Source organism: Oncorhynchus kisutch, linkage group LG2 (genome assembly GCF_002021735.2).
Source record: "Oncorhynchus kisutch isolate 150728-3 linkage group LG2, Okis_V2, whole genome shotgun sequence".
Classification (NCBI taxonomy): domain Eukaryota; kingdom Metazoa; phylum Chordata; class Actinopteri; order Salmoniformes; family Salmonidae; genus Oncorhynchus; species Oncorhynchus kisutch.
This window is the reverse complement of record NC_034175.2, coordinates 20,070,051-20,089,819: the sequence shown is the minus strand read 5'-3', so window position 1 is coordinate 20,089,819 and position 19,769 is coordinate 20,070,051. Positions and strand designations below refer to the sequence as shown.

The 19,769-nt window shown below is 42.7% G+C and overlaps 3 protein-coding genes across 4 annotated transcripts in view; 2 read left to right on the top strand and 1 right to left on the bottom strand.

Moving 5' to 3' along the window:
* LOC109902014 (zinc finger protein 385D-like) overlaps positions 1 to 2,297 on the top strand; it is a 47,136-nt gene extending 44,839 nt beyond the window's left edge. For both annotated transcript variants that reach the window (XM_031790208.1, XM_031790211.1), the window contains exon 8: positions 728 to 2,297. In XM_031790208.1, the coding sequence (XP_031646068.1) occupies positions 728 to 973 (246 nt within the window). In that variant the 3' untranslated portion in view covers positions 974 to 2,297. The remainder of the gene's footprint in view (positions 1 to 727) is intronic.
* A 7,045-nt stretch (positions 2,298 to 9,342) lies between these two features.
* LOC116356356 (protein phosphatase 2C-like domain-containing protein 1) lies at positions 9,343 to 13,344 on the top strand. The gene is made up of 5 exons (XM_031801951.1): positions 9,343 to 10,124; positions 10,240 to 10,292; positions 11,612 to 11,947; positions 12,083 to 12,310; positions 13,279 to 13,344. Exons 1-5 carry the CDS (start codon positions 9,494 to 9,496, stop codon positions 13,342 to 13,344), a joined length of 1,314 nt encoding a protein of 437 aa, XP_031657811.1. The 5' UTR covers positions 9,343 to 9,493.
* On the bottom strand, positions 12,397 to 19,769 carry LOC109909003 (ras-related protein Rab-5A). The gene is made up of 6 exons (XM_020507850.2): positions 19,544 to 19,769; positions 18,362 to 18,590; positions 17,988 to 18,139; positions 14,238 to 14,360; positions 14,005 to 14,098; positions 12,397 to 13,894 (listed from the first exon to the last, which is right to left on the bottom strand). Exons 2-6 carry the CDS (start codon positions 18,525 to 18,527, stop codon positions 13,779 to 13,781), a joined length of 651 nt encoding a protein of 216 aa, XP_020363439.2. The 5' UTR covers positions 18,528 to 18,590; positions 19,544 to 19,769; the 3' UTR covers positions 12,397 to 13,778.

Genomic DNA, 19,769 nt, shown 5'->3' with positions numbered 1-19,769 from the left:
TCTCTACTCCGCAAATCTATGTCACCAAGATGTGAGAGACAAGATTGAGGGTATCTCTTTCTCTTGTTTTGTCATCTAAAACAGTGTTCTTCATGATTTGTTTATTCAATAGCCCCTGGATATGAAGTTGATACGGTTTGTGACTTTACAGGCCTAGTAAAAATGAAGGTCTGAGACCAGCATGCTAAAGGTGTAATGTATTGGGGATTCATCTGGGGCCAAATGGCAGAAAAAAGTGAGGGAAAAGTCAAGTTTCCATCATGGGTCTCATAAAGTGGCAGACAGAGATAACTTGCGACCAGGCCCAGGGGTTGACAATCTGTGGGAAATGACTCCTCTAAATCCCATCCTCAACTGTATTAACCCAGAGGACACACTTTTATATGGAAAGAGCAAAGATTCCTCCCAGTAGGTTAGAATACATGAGTCAGTTGATTGACAGCACATAACAATTTCCATCTTGGTGTTCAGAGGAAGCTCCATTACCCTATCACTAATACAGAAGACGATTTCAAAGGGCTCCATTGACCTTCAAACCCATACTCTCAGACACTGATTTAGTTTTTGTTCTCTCTCTCTCGCTCTCCCTCTCGCTTTCCCTCTCACTCTCCCCCTCTCTCGCTCTCTGTCTCTCTCGCTCTCTCTCTCTGCCTCTCTCTCTCTGTCTCTCTCTCTCGCACTCTCTCTTTCTCTCTCTCTCTCTCTCTCTCTCACTCTCACTCTCCAGGTGAAGCTGACAGTGGGGAAGGAGTTGTGCCAACCTCAGATAACCCAGATAATGCCCGCTCACCTGGCAGCATTGGCATCAGCAGCAGCAGCTATGGGCTCGGCCTTCCCCGGCCTCCGCTCCACCCACGTTCCCTCCCATGGCCCCACCCTTTTTCAGACACAGACCCTCCCTGCTGCCCTGCTGCGCCCCGCCCCCGGGCCTGTCAGGACCTCCCATACACAGTTACTGTTTTCCCCCTACTGACTCACAACCCCACCCTATAGACTCTATGGACTTCCCATGATGGACATGCCACAGAAGTTGTTATGAACCAGAGTCCCCTTCCCTCTGCTTATCCCTCTATACATTTGGACCACAGGCCACCTTCACCAGAATATGGGGATAATAAGCACAGAGGAATAGTTTAACCCATACTGACAGATAACACCTACTGGGCTGGCCAGACCTCCCGTTATGGATTTCCCAAGGAACCCATCAATGACCCAGAATTGATCAGCGTCCCCCTTCCCTCTGCTGTTCCCCCTACATTCAGAGAAGAACCACACCCCGGAATGAATAACGGCTCAAATAAACAGATGGACGCGGTGTGTTAGCGATCACCTGCTGGGTGTGAACGATCCAACATGTAGAATCGTGGGGAAATAATAGCCGATGTTCTGGTCAGAGGCGATAGGACGGCCACCCACGGCTTTTAACTGTTCGTCGTCCTGGTGTGTATCCTCTGAAGACTACCATCTTCACGAAAACATGTGGACTACAGACAACCTGAAGCATTACATCTGGACTACTGCCCACTCTATTCCATTTGGATTACTACTGCTCTACAGCATTAACCCTGCATCTCCTGTTTAACTGGACTACAGGCCGGTCTCATCATTGTTGTAGGACCACCCTGTTGAATCTACTCGCCCATCTTCACTGAGTCATTGACTCATCACAATCCCCTCCTATAGTAGCTAATACTTAGTAGTACCCACACAGCCACCCACGTTCCTGTGCCATTCTCTTACCCATGAATCATACCCAAGAACAGGACTTGGAGTTATATTGTACTGCAATAATGTATAAGACAAACCGGTGAACTATGCAGTGTCATTTCTGTCTAATACAAGGCACCGTTTGAGCTATAATTGTGCTATAGGGATATCATATTTGTAAAGATAGTGGCGCACTAAGATCATTGCTTCAGTGGAGGTAGCTATCACTCATGTTTGTAAAAAAGACTGGTAAGGATCTCCTCTTTTGCTGTTTGCACTTTAAGTCCCCTCTCTGTTGATGTCTACAGTGCATTAGATGGCTAGAGTATGTGTTGTAGTTCCTCTTGCATTACGTGTATGTGTCTGTTAGTGTGTAAGTGTTTTGTTTCTTTGTGTGTGTGCGTATGTGTGTGAGTGTATATGGGTGTTTGTGTGTGACCTTGCCCTCCACCTTAAAGCCATCCCAGCTGACACCCAATAACCATTCTGAATGACCACGTCATGGGCTCAAGAGACCACTAAGGCTTGTGTATAATATCTGTTAATGTGTAAAAGATGAACCATTTCAAATAAAAAAGTCTTAATTTGTTGATCCTACAATTCACCAATGGGACTGTACAGTTGCACATGCATGTAGAAGAGTGTATGCACAACCGTAAGTCACTCTGGATAAGGGCGTCTGCTAAATGACTCAAATGTCAAATGCACACTCTCCTACATGTCATAGTGTCATAGAGACATACACCACAATTGAAAGCTCTCAGCTTGCTTGCTTGCTGAGTTTTTTTTGTCATGAATCTTGTTCTGGAGGCAGCTCTGCAGAGTGATCACTAGCTGGCACAGCCACAAAGTAATACAATCTGATTTTTTACCTAACCCTAACGTTAAATGAAGACCTAAAAGCAACAACAAAAAAATTAAATAAAAAAACATGCTTTTTTTATTTACAATATAGCCAATTTGGACATTGCAGCTGGACTATCTAAGGGGAAATCATCCAGTTCTGCCTCCAGGACAAGACTCATGACAATAAACGTCAACCTGCAGCTTGCTTCCCCTAAAATCATTGACAAACAGGTTTCGGCGCTAGCAATTTGATATCACCAAAACATTAAGTCATCAGGTACATATTGTAGCCAGTTGTTCAGTCTGTCTGTGGTCCTTTCCATGAACCCATAAGGCTGTGCGTCAATCCCCAGTCTGTAGTATATCTGCCCAAATGACTCCTGACAACATTCCTGACATACACAACTCCCCTTTCCAGCCAGAGAGAGCTTACTTCCAACCCTAATCCAGCTCCAAAAACAATACAGCAGGCTGCCTGATGACCAGAGAGCAAGTCATTTTTTAAATGTATTTAAATAGGCAAGTCAGTTAAGAACAAATTCTTATTTACAATGACGGCCTACCCCGGTCAAACCCGGACGACCCTGGGTCAATTGTGCCCCGCCCTATGGGACTCCCAATCACGGCCGGATGTGATTCAGCCTGGATTCGAACCAGAGACTATAGTGTCGCTTCTTGCACTGAGATGCAGTGCCTTAGACCGCCGCGCCACTCAAATCAAATCAAACTTTATTTGTCACATGCTCCGAATACAACAAGTGTAGACTTTACCATGAAATGCTTACTTACAAGCCCTTAACCATCAGTGCAGTTCAAGAAGAGTTAAGAAAGTATTTACCAAGTAGACTAAAATAAAACGTAACACAATAAGAATAACAATAAGAAGGCTATATACAGGGGGCACCGGGTACCGAGTCAGTGTGCAGGGGGTGAGTTGATGTGCCTGAGCCCATTGAGTGTGTGACAAATGGGTATTGAGGTTCCTTGGTACCACACAATGCCATACAGAGGGACTTATTTTCAAAATATCATCACCTTACATTTATCACCCGTTTACTAGATCTCCTGAGAAAACCACAGATTGGATTGATGAATCGCTTCATACTTGATGCCAACCAAACTTTAGATATCTTTTGCCCTTCATTTAGAGGGGTGTTAACCTGTCTTTTTCTCAGACGACAGAAAACATTCCTTTTATGATTGAAAGAGGGGATTACGAAGAATTGATCTGGTGGGCTGTGGATTGGTAACAGCAGGCATATTTATATGCAGTAGCACACACTGCTGAACGAATAGCTGGTGGTTTTCTGTCATCTTAAAAAAGACAGAAGTTCCTTGCACTATCGCTTCTATTGAGTTGTTTTCCCTTTCTATCTTGTAGGCTGTAGAAAGCGATGCCGTGCTGGAGGACTAATGTACAGGCAGGGAGATGTGTAGTAACAGAGTAGGAACAGGATCTGAAGTCGGATACCCTTGGGACACAAGGGCAGATTCAGACAGCGTGTCTGTCCGTGTTCACCTCGGATTCCACATTATGATAAATGCCTCAATTAACATTCCACGTCCATGAGAACGTTGATATATTTCTTCCATCAGGTTTTATACAGTTTTGAAACCTGTTGCTGTTATCTTAGACTGAACACCTGCATCACATGCCAGTTGGTTTTTACAGTCTTCATGTTTCAGCAGACTGCTTTCATGCCTTTCAGGGTTCAAGTTAGGATAGGGATTTGATTAGTAGTCCCAGTCAAATACTTTTGTGAGAAGGTATAAATATTGGAGTGCTCAAAACAACAATTGCAATCCATTAAAATGCATACTTGACGACCCTAATGTCAAACATAGGTCAGAACACTGATAGAGGTTTTGAGGTTTGTTTTCGAAATGCCACAGAGTAATGTGTCTAAAATGTACAGTTTACCTTTTGTTTTCCTGTCTTAAAGAGCTATACAGTACCTTTGACCTTGACAATAACGTTAGTCTTAAAAATGAGAACAAAGCCAACAAGCTTCGGCTATGGTTACCATGCAGTTCAGATTGACCAAGACACAACAACATTACAAACATGTTTCTCCAAATGTGTTGGAATTAGTTGGAATTATTTTGTTTGAATGGAACTGAGATCCAAACATAATTTAAGGAAAGCATTTACAAGCAACACCGAGGCAAACGAATAGTCCACCTAAGTTCTCTGCTCTCCACATTGTACAGGATAGCTATTGTTGACATCTCCCATTGGCTCCAAATCCACCTTCATTCCGAGGCTTTGTCGTGTCCAATATCAAATTGGCTCAATTAGTATACAAATAATTAATAGTCTACATGATTACTAATGTTGTCATGGATTCATTGCATGCATACAGAAACCCTTACTCTGTTAGCTCAGATTACTACTGGCTGACCCCTCATACTAAATTAGTATATTCAGTTATATGACCCGCCCTTGCCTTGCTCTCCTTGGCCACATCAATTATTGAGTCATTCATTATTGGCTCAAACAGATGTCACTCAAGTGAGACGGAGACTGTGACCTTAATGAATAACCTGCTGCACATAAACACACAGAGGACGTGTTGGACCCGACTGAACGGATCTGAGAGGTGCTGTAAATTACAAGGACAGAGAACTAGTAAAAGGGTTCCATGTCAGTGACTGGCCGATATATCAGCCAGTATGATGTTATAAATGCTTATACTGCTCCGTGTCTCCTCTAGGAACCAAATAAGTGTTCCAATAGAACATATTAATACAGCTGAGGCAATATGGGAGGAGTAGCCTACCTATAAAAGGGCACTGGGTTATGCAGTAACTACCCAGCTAGCACATAACGTTCTGAGAACCATATGTTTCTTTGAGCTTGGTGAGAGCGTGGTTGTCTTATGATTATTTTGCATACAACATTCTAGGAAAGGTGCAGGATACCTAGCTAGAGCGAAATATTCTGAGAACCATATGCTTCTTAGGAGGGAATTTCAGTACTTCAGCATAACATTTCAAAATAATGTACTCAAATTGTTCTGAGAACGTTAAGAAACAACGTTCTTCTGTGGGAATTTCAGTACTTCAGCATAAAGTTTTCTGCAGGTTTCCTCGTGGTTCTATTTGAAGTCATGTTCTCAGAACATTAAGAAAACTTTCCATAAAAAACACAAGTAATGTTCAAAGAATGTATTAAGAATATACATTCCGTTCTCTGGGTCAACAAAACTCTCTCTATCCTCTGTCTTGTTAAGTGTGTTCAGTTGTGCCCACTAATTGGCCACACCTGATCTTAATGAGTACGTGTTTCCTTTGAAATGGGGTCTTTTTGAATAGACAAAAATGTAAAACCTTTTATGGGTAAACAGTTTTATTTGAACCATTACATTGACTGAGAACAAATTCTCATGTAGAGCAACAACCTGGGGAATAGTTACAGAGGAGAGGATGAATGAGCCAATTGGAAGCTGGGGATAATTACATGTCTATGATTTTGAATTTAGCCAGGACACTTGGATTAACACCCCTACTCTTATGATAAATGCAATGGGAGCTTTAGTGACCACAACGTCCCATCCGAAAGACATCAACCTATACAAGGCAATCCTCAATCACTGCCCTGGGATATTTGCTTTTTTTCAGACCAGAGGAAAGAGTGCCTCCTACTGGCCCTCCAACACCACTTCCAGCAGCATCTGGTCTCCAATCTAGGGACCGACCATGGTCAACCCTAGTTAGTTTCTGAGGCAAGCCAGCAGTGGGATGCAGGGTGGTATGCTGCCCACTTCTGTTCTCAGAATGTTTAAAAAACGTTTAGTTTTACCGGCCAGAAAACGTATGCCTTAATTCCCAGAACCAATGGGAAACCAAAAATGTACGTTCCCACAACTTCCAAAGAACCAAATGTCCAGAGAACCAAGCTGGGTATGATATAGAAGGCAAGGTTATGCACTTTATAGAGTGCTTAAGAAAATTAAAGTGCGTGTGTGTGTGTGTGTGTGTGTGTGTGTGTGTGTGTGTGTGTGTGTGTGTGTGTGTGTGTTTGTTTGTGTGTGTGTGTGTGTGTTCAGTGTTCTCTATCAATGTCAAGTGCCTATTAAGATTTAGTGGACAGGAAATATTCAAGCTATTATTAAAAGTGGAGATGGAGATAATGTAAACTGTTTACCAATGACACATTTTGCTTAGTCATTTTTTAAAAACAACTTACTATAGATGACATATCTCTGCAGGCAACTGCCTGATTCTGATCGTTGGGTATTTGTGTTAGTTCCAGTGTTGCTGTCAAATTCGCATCACCTGAACGCTGACATAGAAATGTAGCACTAATGTATGCAGGGCCAGGATAGTTACCATGGTAATAGAACTGTCAGGGAGTTGACATCTCAGGGCTATGGTGATGACATCTAGGACAGGTGATGCATGCCGCCAACTAAGGAGATCACGCCAGGTAGCAGCTGTGACTTTCAGGAAGTGTCACCTTGTGTTTCATGTCAACTGCAGTTTTTTAATTTTTTATTTAACTAGGCATGTCAGTTAAGAACAAATTGTTATTTACAATGATGGACTACCCCGGCCAATTGTGCACTGCCCTATGGGACTCCCAATAACAGCCGGTTGTGATACAGCCTGGTATCAAACCAGGGTCTGTAGTGACACCTTTAGCACTGAGATGCAGTGCCTTAGACCGCTGCGCCACTCAGGAGCCCCTAAAGGTAAGAAGGAAGTGAACACATTCTTGCATCCCACTGCTTCCCTAATGATCTATCGAGTGTGTGTCATGTAGTAATGTCTGTACATTGCAGCAGTGTGTTATAGCAACATTTTCACAAATGTTCTGTAAGGTACACTATAATTACAAAAGTATGTGGACATCACTTCAAATTAGTGGATTCGGCTATTTCAGCCACACCTGTTGCTGACAGGTGTTTAATAATCAAGCACACAGCCATGCAATCTGCATAGACAAACATTGTTAGTATAATGGCCTTCCTGAAGTGACTTTCAACATGGCACCGTCATAGGATGCCACCTTTCCAAGTCAATTCGTAACATTTCTGCCCTGCTAGAGGTGCCCCGGTCAATTGTAAGTGCTGTTATTGTGAAGTGGAAACGTCTAGGAGCAACAACGGCTCAACCGTGAAGTGGTTGGCCACACAAGCTCACAGAACGGGACCGCCAAGTGCTGAAGCGTGCAGCGTGTAAAAAACGTCCGTTCTCAGGCGGACCACCGAGTTCCAAACTGCCTCTGGAAGCAACGTCAGCACAAGAACTGCTCGTCGGGAGCTTCCTGAAATGGCTTTCTATGGCCGAGCACGCCCACAAAAACCTAAGATCACCATGCGCAATGCCAAGCGACGGCTGGAGTGGTGTAACGCTCGCCGCCATTGGACTATGTAGCAGTGGAAACGCATTCTCTGGAGTGATGAATCACGCTTCCCAATCTGTCAGTCCGACAGACAAATCTGAGTTTGGCGGATCCTAGGAGAACTCTACCTGCCCCAATGCATAGTGTCAACTGTCAAGTTTGGTGGAGGAGGAATAATGGTCTGGGGTTGTTTTTCATTGTTTGGGCTAGGCCTTAGTTCCAGTGAAGAAAAATCTTAACATTACAGCATACAATGACACTCTAGATGATTCTGTGCTTCCAACTTTGTGGCAACAGTTTGGGGAAGGCCCTTTCATGTTTCAGCATGACATTGCCCCCTGTGCACAAAGCGAGGTCTGAACAGAAATGGTTTGTCGAGATCAGTGTGGAAGAACTTGACTGGCCTGCACAGAGCCCTGACCTCAACCCCATCTAACACCTTTGGGATGAATTGGAACGCCGAATGTTAACCAGGCCTAATTTCCCAACATCAGTGCCAGACACTAATGCTCTTGTGGCTGAATAGAAGCAAGTCCCCACCGCAATGTTCCACAATCTAGTGGAAATGCTTCCCAGAAGAGTGGAAGATAGCCCCTAAGACGGGACCAAATCTATATTAATGCCCATAATTTTGGATTCAGATGTTCAACGAGCAGGTGTCCACATGCTTTTGGTCATGTAGTGTGTTTGAGGTGCCTTTAGTGATGGTATGGATGTGAAATTCTCATTCTAATTGTTTAACGATTATTTCATTAAACTCCAAGTATGAAATTATAGATTTGGTCAACATTTCAAGAGTAGCCTATAAGGTAGGCTGGCTCACACTGACTCTTATTGGTTTATGGTCCCCTTTGAGATAGTGTACTACTGCTGCCATCTGTTGGATAAAAGAGGGGCATACAGGTGCACAAAGCCAGCTCTTTAAGTACTTTAAGTAAATTGACAAGCCTATATTTTTGTTGTTTTGTTGTTGTCCCCTTCCCCTCAACACTATTAATAAAACTACTACTTTACTCTAAATGTCCATAATGACCAAAAGCCTACCAAACAACTTTCTTCATTTTATCCCCCCCCAAAAAAAAAAAACTTATTTGGAAGGCTCTTGCACAAGCTGCAAAATTTTGTCATAGTGCCTTTAGTTGCCAAGGAAACTGTTTCCATGGAAAGGCCAGTAAACAGCTGAACCCAATCTAAAGTACTGCCATTACTTGAGGTGAGCATAAATGGACTCATGGTACACCTCTTCACATTACATTTGGAAATATTCACTAGGCTAGTTTGATAAATAAGTAATTCTTTGTTACTAATATAATGGAACTTGTGAAATGGAAAATGAAAGGGCGACACATTTCAGCCCTGATTTGTTTGTGTTTGTATTCCCATTCTTTGAATAATTCTCACTCCAATATTCCCATAGATGAGCTCCCTGAGGAATCCTTTGACTCCAGTCCTGACACAGGAAAGCCCCTATCCTTCCCAACACCATGCCCTCCACCACAGTGGGAGCAATATACATGGCATCCCATCTTCCAATCTGGAGAAAGGTAAGAGCAGCTTCAGCGTCAGGGTCCAGTGTGTGGACTTTGTCAGCGCATGACAGAATACAGCATCACCAAGCACAAAGGGAGCAACCCGTTCATCCGTGCTGTGGCAGCGTGTGAGGAGGAAAAACTCCACATGGAAAACAACATGGAGGATGTGACCGTTTTCCATGAGGGGTATGGAGGCAAAGAGGGGACCAGCTTTTTCAGGGTCTTTGACGGGTTCCACGGACAAATTTCTGCAGTTACGGCAGCCAGGGAGATGCTTGTTTTAGTCCTGGAGCAACTCTCCAAACAGGACCCCTTGCTCTCCTTGGCGAAGGACCAGGTGAAGCTACTGTCACGCTTTGAGGCCCTGTTCCAGGAATACTACAACAGACCATACGCAGGCCAAGCCCAGAACATTGCACTAGGCCTAGGCACTAAGCAGCTGGAGAATCTGACCAATGTGGAACAGGTGAACCTAGCCTTCACCACAGCCTTCTGGAAGATGGACTGGGTCCTGGGGCTTGGCAAGGACGAGACCTCCAAGATCCGCTGGAGTGGCTGCACAGCGCTACTCTGCCTTATCGACAGTGGGCTGCCCTCCTCAGACGAGAAGGAGCAGGGTACAGGACAGGAGAGTAATATACCAACCCCCTCACAGGAGTTACAGGGTGGAAGAATTCTCATTGCTGACAGTGGTCAGTATTTTACTAGCATACTGATAATACACTGCAAATATGATAAAGAACAGGTCTTATTCATTGAATACTATACATTTCCAATTAACGTCACTTGTTGATTCCGTTTTCACAGGTAAAGTCCATGCGGTGCTGTACAAACAAGGCAGTGGCTTCCGTCTGACCAAAGCACCTCCAACCCAGTAATAAATTAATGAACTTCTTTGAGGAAAAGATCATTATCATTAAAAAGCAAATTACGGACTCCTCTTTAAATCTGCGTATTCCTCCAAAGCTCAGTTGTCCCGAGTCTGCACAACTCTGCCAGGACCTAGGATCAAGGGAGACACTCAAGTGTTTTAGTACTATATCTCTTGACACAATGATGGAAATAATCATGGCCTCTAAACCTTCAAGCTGCATACTGGACCCTATTCCAACTAAACTACTGAAAGAGCTGCTTCCTGTGCTTGGCCCTCCTATGTTGAACATAATAAAAGGTTCTCTATCCACCGGATGTGTACCAAACTCACTAAAAGTGGCAGTAATAAAGCCTCTCTTGAAAAAGACCCAGAAAATATAAAAAACTATCGGCCTATATCGAATCTCCCATTCCTCTCAATTATTTTTGAAAAAGCTTTTGCACAGCAACTCACTGCCTTCCTGAAGACAAACAATGTATACAAAAAGCTTCAGTCTGGTTTTAGACCCCATCATAGCACTGAGACTGCACTTGTGAAGGTGGTAAATTACCTTTTAATGGCATCAGACCAAGGCTCTGCATCTGTCCTCGTGCTCCTAGACCTTAGTGCTGCTTTTGATACCATCGATCACCACATTCTTTTGGAGAGATTGGAAACCCAAATTGGTCTACACGGACAAGTTCTGGCCTGGTTTAGATCTTATCTGTCGGAAAGATATCAGTTTGTCTCTGTGAATGGCTTGTCCTCTGACAAATCAACTGTAAATTTCGGTGTTCCTCAAGGTTCCGTTTTAGGACCACTATTGTTTTCACTATATATTTTACCTCTTGGTGATGTCATCCGGGAAACATAATGTTAACTTTCACTGCTATGTGGGTGACACACAGCTGTAATTTTTTTTGTTGTTGAATTTTACCCCTTTTTCTCCCCAATTTCGTGGTATCCAATTGTTTTAGTAGCTACTATCTTGTCTCATCGCTACAACTCCTGTACGGGCTCGGGAGAGACGAAGGTTGAAAGTCATGCGTCCTCCGATACACAACCCAACCAAGCCGCACTGCTTCTTAACACAGCGCGCATCCAACCCGGAAGCCAGCCGCACCAATGTGTCGGAGGAAACACCGTGCAACCTTGGTTAGCGCGCACCGAGCCCGGCCCGCCACAGGAGTCGCTGGTGCGCGATGAGACAAGGACATCCCTACCGGCCAAGCCCTCCCTAACCCGGACAACGCTAGGCCAATTGTACAGCACTTTGAGATATCAGCTGATGTAAGAAGGGCTTTATAAATAAATTTGATCCCTAAGGAGCGTAAACACATCCTCTGGTCCGGAGGGACAATCAGCATCAACAAACAGCACGGTCTGGTGGAGGGGCTGACCAAGGCCACCCGAGTGCTTAGTCATTATGGCGATCGCAAGCTGAAGTCAGTCATCCCTGTGCCTTACTCTGTGTCGCTGCCCACAGACCCATCCTACCAGCTGCTGGTCCTAGCGTCCAGTGGCCTCTGGGAAGTATTGGATGATCATGCAGTGGCTGAGAGAGCTGTCATTGAGTTGACTCAACAGAAATTAATATTGAAGACCCTGTGCCTCATGCAAACTGTTGAGGATTTGTCCATTTCAGATTCAGTCAAGACCAGGGTCATCTACTTTTGATACTGAAGAACCTTCCAGTGTCAAGGATGAGGACAACCCACCAGAGTTGGACATGCCAGAGACTATGGGAGGTAGCTAGAGATATGCAAATGCAGCGGAAACAGAGACATCAATCCTCAGTCCTGCAGCAGGAGTGAGGTCAATGTGAAGGAAACTATGGCTGACAGTCTGAAGAATCTCACCTTGAACTACGAGTGCCTTGCAGCTGACATTTGTAGAGAGCTAGTGGACACAGTGTTGGTCTCAGGTTCAAAGGAAAACATTTCAGTCATGGTCATACTTATTCAGGGGTTGGATGTGCTCAGAGAATACACTCTCAAAGGAGTTGACAAACCAAACAAATACCACGTAATTATAACTTCAGACCAATTTTTCAAGTTTTGCAGAGAATGAATAGCTCTGGCATTTCTTGTGATATCAAAAACATAAAGGCATACAATATATCTAATTTATTGACTTGTACCCTGACACTCAAACTGATCCTTCACTAGTCATGTTTGACATTGTTAAATCCACCTGGCTTCAGAAAGACTACCAGTCAGTTAGTACCACTTCCGGTTGTTTGAGGCAATAGGTTAACAAGTCCGACACAGTGCATCAGTTTTATAAATTGTAATGGCCAGTCATTATTTAAAATTATAACCAACAATTGTGCAATGCAATAGTCCTCTCAAATATGAACAGACCATTGAGAAAAGTAACAAGACACAGGAGATACAATTGAATTGTTAATAACACTACATATTTAAAAAGAACACCATTGATTAGCATTTAACCAGTTTGTTTGTGACAAGGTAACAAACCCATAGCAGACCTAGACCTACATTGGTGTACTGTAAAATTGTTCGGAATCTCTAGATACTTTCCTGACAAGCTTATGCCCTCCAAGCTGTATTGGTAGAAGACAACATTGCAACACCCTATATAACAGAGTAATATTCCACAGACTGATGATAGGTAATAGTCAAGACTTATGTTGGTGCATGGTTTGAGGCCTACTTTTAAACACCGCTAATTCTGACAAGTTGATAACTGAACAATAACAGTTTGGGGAAACAAAGGACTAGACATTTTACAAAACTTGTCTGAGCATGTCCAACTGTCTCAGTGTTCTTCCTTAAATCAATGTATCAACCAGAGAATATTGTGGTTTGAAGAAGGACTTCCCATGATGCACAAGGCAGTCATCATAGATGTGACAAACTTGCAGAGTCACCAGCCATCCAATCACAAAACCACCCTTTTATCCTATTCAACCGGTTGCAGTGGGCCAGTGGTGTAATGGCGTTGGATGTTCTTGCCAAACTTCTCTGCAGACGGAGATGTCTTCGTCTCGGCAGCAGGTGCAAGGGGGAATGCTTGATTTGATAGTCCTTACCTGACACTGCTTCAATAATGGTATTATACCCAGTACAAACTGTCATAGCCTCCAGGCATTTCACAATGGGGGAATTTGATTTGTTCTGGTTGGAAGGACACTCAACTCACTTTTACCCCCAGTCCAATAACCCTATGACCTAGGTTACACATTCTCTTCAGGGAATCAGTCACACACACACTGCTTACTCTCTCTCGTAGGGGCTAGTCTTCCAACTGAAGTAAAAAAATAAAATAAAAAAATGTTTTAGGCCTTGTAGTGATACATGCATATATTATACACTTTAAAATGAAAAGTAAAACCAAACAAAGTATTAGAAATGCAGCTATACAGTCTTCAGCTATTCCCAGGAGAAAGGACGAGAGGTGGAAGGTCTGATGTCAGGAAGGGGAACACCATGTCCAGATGTGATTCAGAGTTAGGAAGAGTGGGCCAGGTTTAGGTACTGCAGCAGGAACGGCTGGCTGGCTGAGCTGTCTCCGTAAGATCCACTCCCCGGTTCCGTCCACTGTTCGCTCCGGCAGCTTGAGGCTCGTTCTTGGGTAATTTCTTTGCTGTGAAGCAATAGGGAAAAAATTTATGACATCCGTATCTATTATCAGATTGATAGAATCTTTAACATTTTCAAACTAAGTGTAATGAACATGGAACATAAAACACTTACCAATAGCCATGAACATCTCATTAACGTTCATAGAGGTCTTTGCTGATGTTTCCATGAACAGTAAACTGTTATCCTCTGCGTATGACTGGGCATCCTGGAAGAAAAACACCAAAATCAGTCAATATGCAACAAATGTTGTGCTTAACTGCCTTATAGGTCAAATTGTATGATGACTCCAATGAGAATAAAACTAGCACAGTGTAATGTTCAATAGCAAATTCACTGGCACAAACCTGAAAATCCAATGCTCGTTTGTTTGCAAGGTCAGCTTTGTTCCCAGCCAACGCTATTACAATATTTGGACTGGCTTGTCTCTGAAGCTCCTTAACCCAGTTCTTTGCTCGTGCAAAGGACTCCTGGCAAACATCAGAGGACGAGAGATTAAGTCAGAAAATAACAAGGTCCTTGCGGAAGAATGACAACACAACCACTCCCTTCATTCCCTGGTTATGCGATTGACTTTGCAGGATATCCAAGACATGGTCTCGTTAAAGGAGAACTTCTATAAAATATGACAATTAGATATAATGTTCCCCAGCTTACATGTATGGGGAGTTCGTCAACGAGATGTATCATATTGCTGAGTTGAAGTCATGCTCTGCTCCAAACATTGGCTTAAGATTTGTGTACAAAACTTTTGAGTTCGAAAACCAAGCTCTTTTGACATCTTATTTCCATGAAATACAATGTTCTAACAACTTCCCAGCAAACGTCTCAGCAAATAGAGCAAAATCAGACATGGGGATCAAAATATAATTTCTCATTGGAGTTGCTCTTTTATTTTTTTAACCAGGTTTGTTAATCTCTTTTACAAGAGACCTGGCCAAAATAGCGGCACAGGGTATCAGAAACATTTACAACATAACATATACATTTACACATTGAACAGAAAGATGGTTTGGGAAAGTGTGGTGCAACTAGGGGTCAAAACATTGACAGCCCCCCAATTAAGTTGTAAAACAAAAGTACCCTAGATGTGACAGGTTTGTTAGGACCAAATTAAATTAATATGGATATTTTAGACTTGTCAAATCTAAGAACTACAGAAAAGTGCTTGAAAACATGTCAGCAAAACGAGGCTAGCCTTTTTCTCAATCTTTTCTTCAGATTCTCAACTAGGCCTATTATATAGGGCATAATCTTCAAACTCCTGCTAAATTTTCACAAAATGTCTTCAGCTGTACCTAATGCTATACAGTTTATTCGGACCTTGACTGTTTCCACATATTGTTACGTTACAGCCTTATACTAATATGGATTCAATTGTTTGTTCCCCCTCATAAAATCTACACACAATACCCCATAATGACAAAGCAAAAACAGGCATAGAAATTTTTGCAAATGTATTATTAAACAAAAAATCACATTTACATAAGTATTCAGATCCTTTACTCTGTACTTTGTTGAAGCACCATTGGCAAAGATTACAGCCTCAAGTGTTCTTGGGTATGACGCTACAAGCTTGGCACACTTGACTTGAACCCTGTCAAGTTTGATGGGGAGCTATTTTCAGGTCTCTCCAGAGAAGTTCAATCGAGTTCAAGTCCGGGCTCTGAATGGGCCACTCAAGGACATCCAGAGACTTGTCCCAAAGCCACTCCTGTGTTGTCTTGGATGTGTGCTTAGGATCATTGTCCTGTTGGAAGGTGAACCTTCACCCCAGTCTGAGTTCCTGAGCCCCCTGGAGCAGGTTTTCATCAATGATCTCACTGTACTTTTCTCTGTTCATATTTCCATCGATCCTGACTAGTCTCCCATCCCCACAGCATGATGCTGCCACAACCATAGGGATAGTGCCAGGTTTCCTCAAGATGTGACACTTGGCCTTCAGGCCAAAGAGTTTAATCTTGTTTTCATCAGACCAGAGAATCTTGTTTGTCATGGTCGGATATTCCTTTAGCGAGCTGTCATGTGCCGTTTACTGAAGAGGGGCTTCCATCTGGCCACTCCACCATCAAGGCCTAATTGGTGGTGTGCTGCAGAGATAGTAGTCCTTCTGGGAGGTTCTCCCATCTCCACAAAGGAACTCAGGCTCTGACAGAGTGACAATCAGGTTCTTGGTCACCTCCCTGGCCTAGGCCCTTCTGCCCCGATTCCTCAGTTTGGACGGGCGGCCAGCTCTAGGAAGAGTCTTGGTGGTTCCAAACTTCTTCCATTTAAAAATGATGAGGCCACTGATGAGGCCACCTTCAATGCTACAGAAGTGTTTTGGTACCTTTCGACCAAAACTGTGCCTCGACACAATCCTGTCTCGGATATCTATGGACAATTCATTCGACCTCATGGCTTGGTTTTTTCTCTGACATGCACTGTCAACTGTGGGACCTTTTACAGACAGGTGTGCGCCTTTCCGAATCATGTTCAATCAATTTAATTTACCACAGGTGGACTCCAATCAAGTTGTAGAAACATCTCAACGATGATCAATGGAAACAGGATGCATTGGAGCTCAATTTCGAGTCATTGCAAAGGGTCTGAATACTTGCAGTTGAAGTCGGAAGTTTACATAATTAGGTTGAAGTCATTAAAACTTGTTTTTCAACCACTCCACAAATTTCTTGTTAACAAACTATAGTTTTGGCAAGTCGGTTAAAACATCTACTTTGTGCATGACAAGTAATTTTTCCAACAATTGTTTACAGAGATTATTTCACTAATAATTCACTGTATCCCAAATCCAGTGGGTCAGAAGTTTACATACACTAAGTTGACTGCCTTTAAATAGCTTGGAAAATTCCAGAAAATGTGCTTGAAAACATGTCAGCAAAACGAGGCTAGCCTTTTTCTCAATCTTTTCTTCAGATGCTCAACTAGGCCTATTATATAGGGCATAATCTTCGACATAACCTGAAAGGACGCTCAGCAAGGAAGAAGCCACTGCTCCAAAACAGCCATAAAAAAGCAAGACTAAGGTTTGCAACTGCACATGGGGACAAAGATTGTACTTTTGGGATAGATTTCCTCTCCTCTGATGAAACAAAAATAGAACTGTTTGGCCATAATGACCATCATTATGTTTGGAGGAAAAAGGGGGAGGCTTGCAAGTCGAACAACACCATCCCAACCGTGAAGCACGGGGGTGGCAGCATCATGTTGTGGGGGTGCTTTGCTGCAGGAGGGACTGGTGCAATTCACAAAATAGATGGCATCATGAGGGAGGAAAAATATGGGGATATATTGAAACAACATCTCAAGACATCAGTCAGGAAGTTAAAGCTTGGTCGCAAATGGGTCTTCCAAATGGACAATGACCCCAAGCATACTTCCAAAGTTGTGGCAAAATGGCCTAAGGACAACAAAGTCAAGGTATTGGAGTGGCCATCACAAAGCCCTGACCTCAATCCGATAGAAAATGTGTGGGCAGAACTGAAAAAGCGTGTGTGAGCTAGGAGTCCTACAAACCAGACTCAGTTACACCATCTATGTCAGGAGGAATGAGCCAAAATTCACCCAAACTATTGTGAGAACCTTATGGAAGGCTACCCGAAACATTTGACCCAAGTTAAACAATTTAAAGGCAATGCTACCAAATACTACTTGAGTGTATGTAAACTTCTGACCCACTGGGAATGTGATGAAAGAAATAAAAGTTGTAATAAATCTCTACTATTATTCTAACATTTCACATTCTTAAAATAAAGTGGTGATCCTAACTGACGTAAGACAGGGAATTGTTACTAGGATTAAATGTCAGGAATTGTGAAAAACTGAGTTTAAATGTAGTTGGCTAAGGTGTATGTAAACCCCCGACTTCAAATGTATGTAAATATGGTATTTCTGTTTTTAATCACTTTGTCATTATGGTATCTGTTTTTTAATTTTTAATACATGTTAATCTCTAAAACCCTGTTTTCACTTTGTCATTATGGGACATTGTGTGTAGATTGAGGGAAAGGGTCTGAATACTTTCCAAATGCACTGTACCTAATTTATAAGTCTCTTATAATGTGTGACAGAGTGCATAAACCCGGCTGCTGACTCACTTTGTTAGTTATGTCGTAGACCACGATGGCAGCCTGGGCACCTCTGTAGTACATGGGTGCTAGGCTGTGGTAGCGCTCCTGACCAGCTGTGTCCCAGATCTCAAACTTGACTGTTGTGTCATCCAAACATACTGTCTGAGTCAGGAAGGCAGCTGAGAGGGGAATAACAGTCAGTGCAGCATTTAGAATTTTGTTTGCAGTAGGCTATAAGAAAAACAGCTGGCTGTCCAGTTTCCAACAATGGACTAATATATATCATGGGAGATTGCATAACCTACAGAATGTTGTGAGAATCACCACAGGACAAAAATACAGTGGTGTTGGGTTATGTCCATTCCACTAACACATGAATAGAAGATGTCAGATCAGCCTACCTCCAATTGTGCTCTCTTGGAATTCATGAAACTGGCCCTTGACAAAACGAAGTACCAGACTGGACTTTCCCACAGCGGACTCCCCTAAGAGTACTAATTTGAACTGGGAGATCTTGTTGCCTGTGTTCGACCCATTGGGTCGTGTTGCACCACCCCTACTTGCCATGTCCTTACACCCCAGTCTCTTGCTCTGGATGCAGAAGTACTGCTTGAATGGTCACTCCTAGAACTGCCAAAATGAGATGTCACATTACTTAAATTGTCAACAGATCAACAGTGAATAAAGTAGTGTGGGGAAAACAAATACAAAATAATACATAATTATCAACTTTGACGTTTAATTGGATATAAATTATTCAATTAGCTTTGTCTCTGATCATCATTGTATCACAGGATGTAGCTACTTAAAACTAGACAATCTTTGGAAATGTGACGACGACTTTCACTTGGCTATTAGCTAGTAACGTTAGACTTGTTTACAAAGACTATATTACAATTATTTCTTAACTGACCCAACAAGTAAACATAACAAGCCCATGTCTAGCCAAAAATAATTGCAGTGAAGACATGTGGTTCGAACTCGTGTTACGTCAGTCTTGCCCACTAATAACCAGTGTTGACTAGCTAGCTAGTCAGTTAGGATGGCGGCTCAAACTTGCTATCAACAACCACAGTGTCCGTCGAAAAATAATGATTAGCTTTCTCAGTCCCACCCATTGGTCCAATCTTGTTTTAGACAAATTGGTTAGCTAGCTAGCTAGTTCACGCTAGATAGCCAGCCAATTACAGCTAGATAACTAGCTTTATTTAGATTAGGTGGCATGACGTATACTGTTAGCTGCTAGCTAGTTTACTATAGCTAGCCAACTACACACAGTATATTGAATCATTTAGCTAGTTCGCAAAGCTAGCTCGTACACGAAAGCTATCGGTCTTACTGTTCGTAAACTACATAAGTTTGAACCACACCTCACCCTGCTTCACACACGCAAATACGTAGTAACTAGGAAGCTAGCCACACATATACATACACATTGCAATGACCAATTCACAACGGTATATTATGAACGGGTCACTCTGTTGGTTTATTATTTGATGTGGCTAGCTAACAAAACATAGCTTTCGGCCTATAGCAAGCTAGTTCTGCTGGTAAATCAGCTAGCGAGAATGATATCTACTTACCCTATCCGAGTTAACTAACTAGCTAGGTAGCTGAATGGATTTCCCAAAAATAATATTTTCGGGCACTCAAATATATTCACAGAGCGAGAAATTTCATAAAACTTGTCCCTTTCCCACTTCTTCCAACTTCCCGTTTGTTTTGCATGGCACAGTGTATGATGATAGATCGAATGGCTACGTAGCACTGAGAATAAACCAATCACACACTCGTGTTCCAATTTGTGAA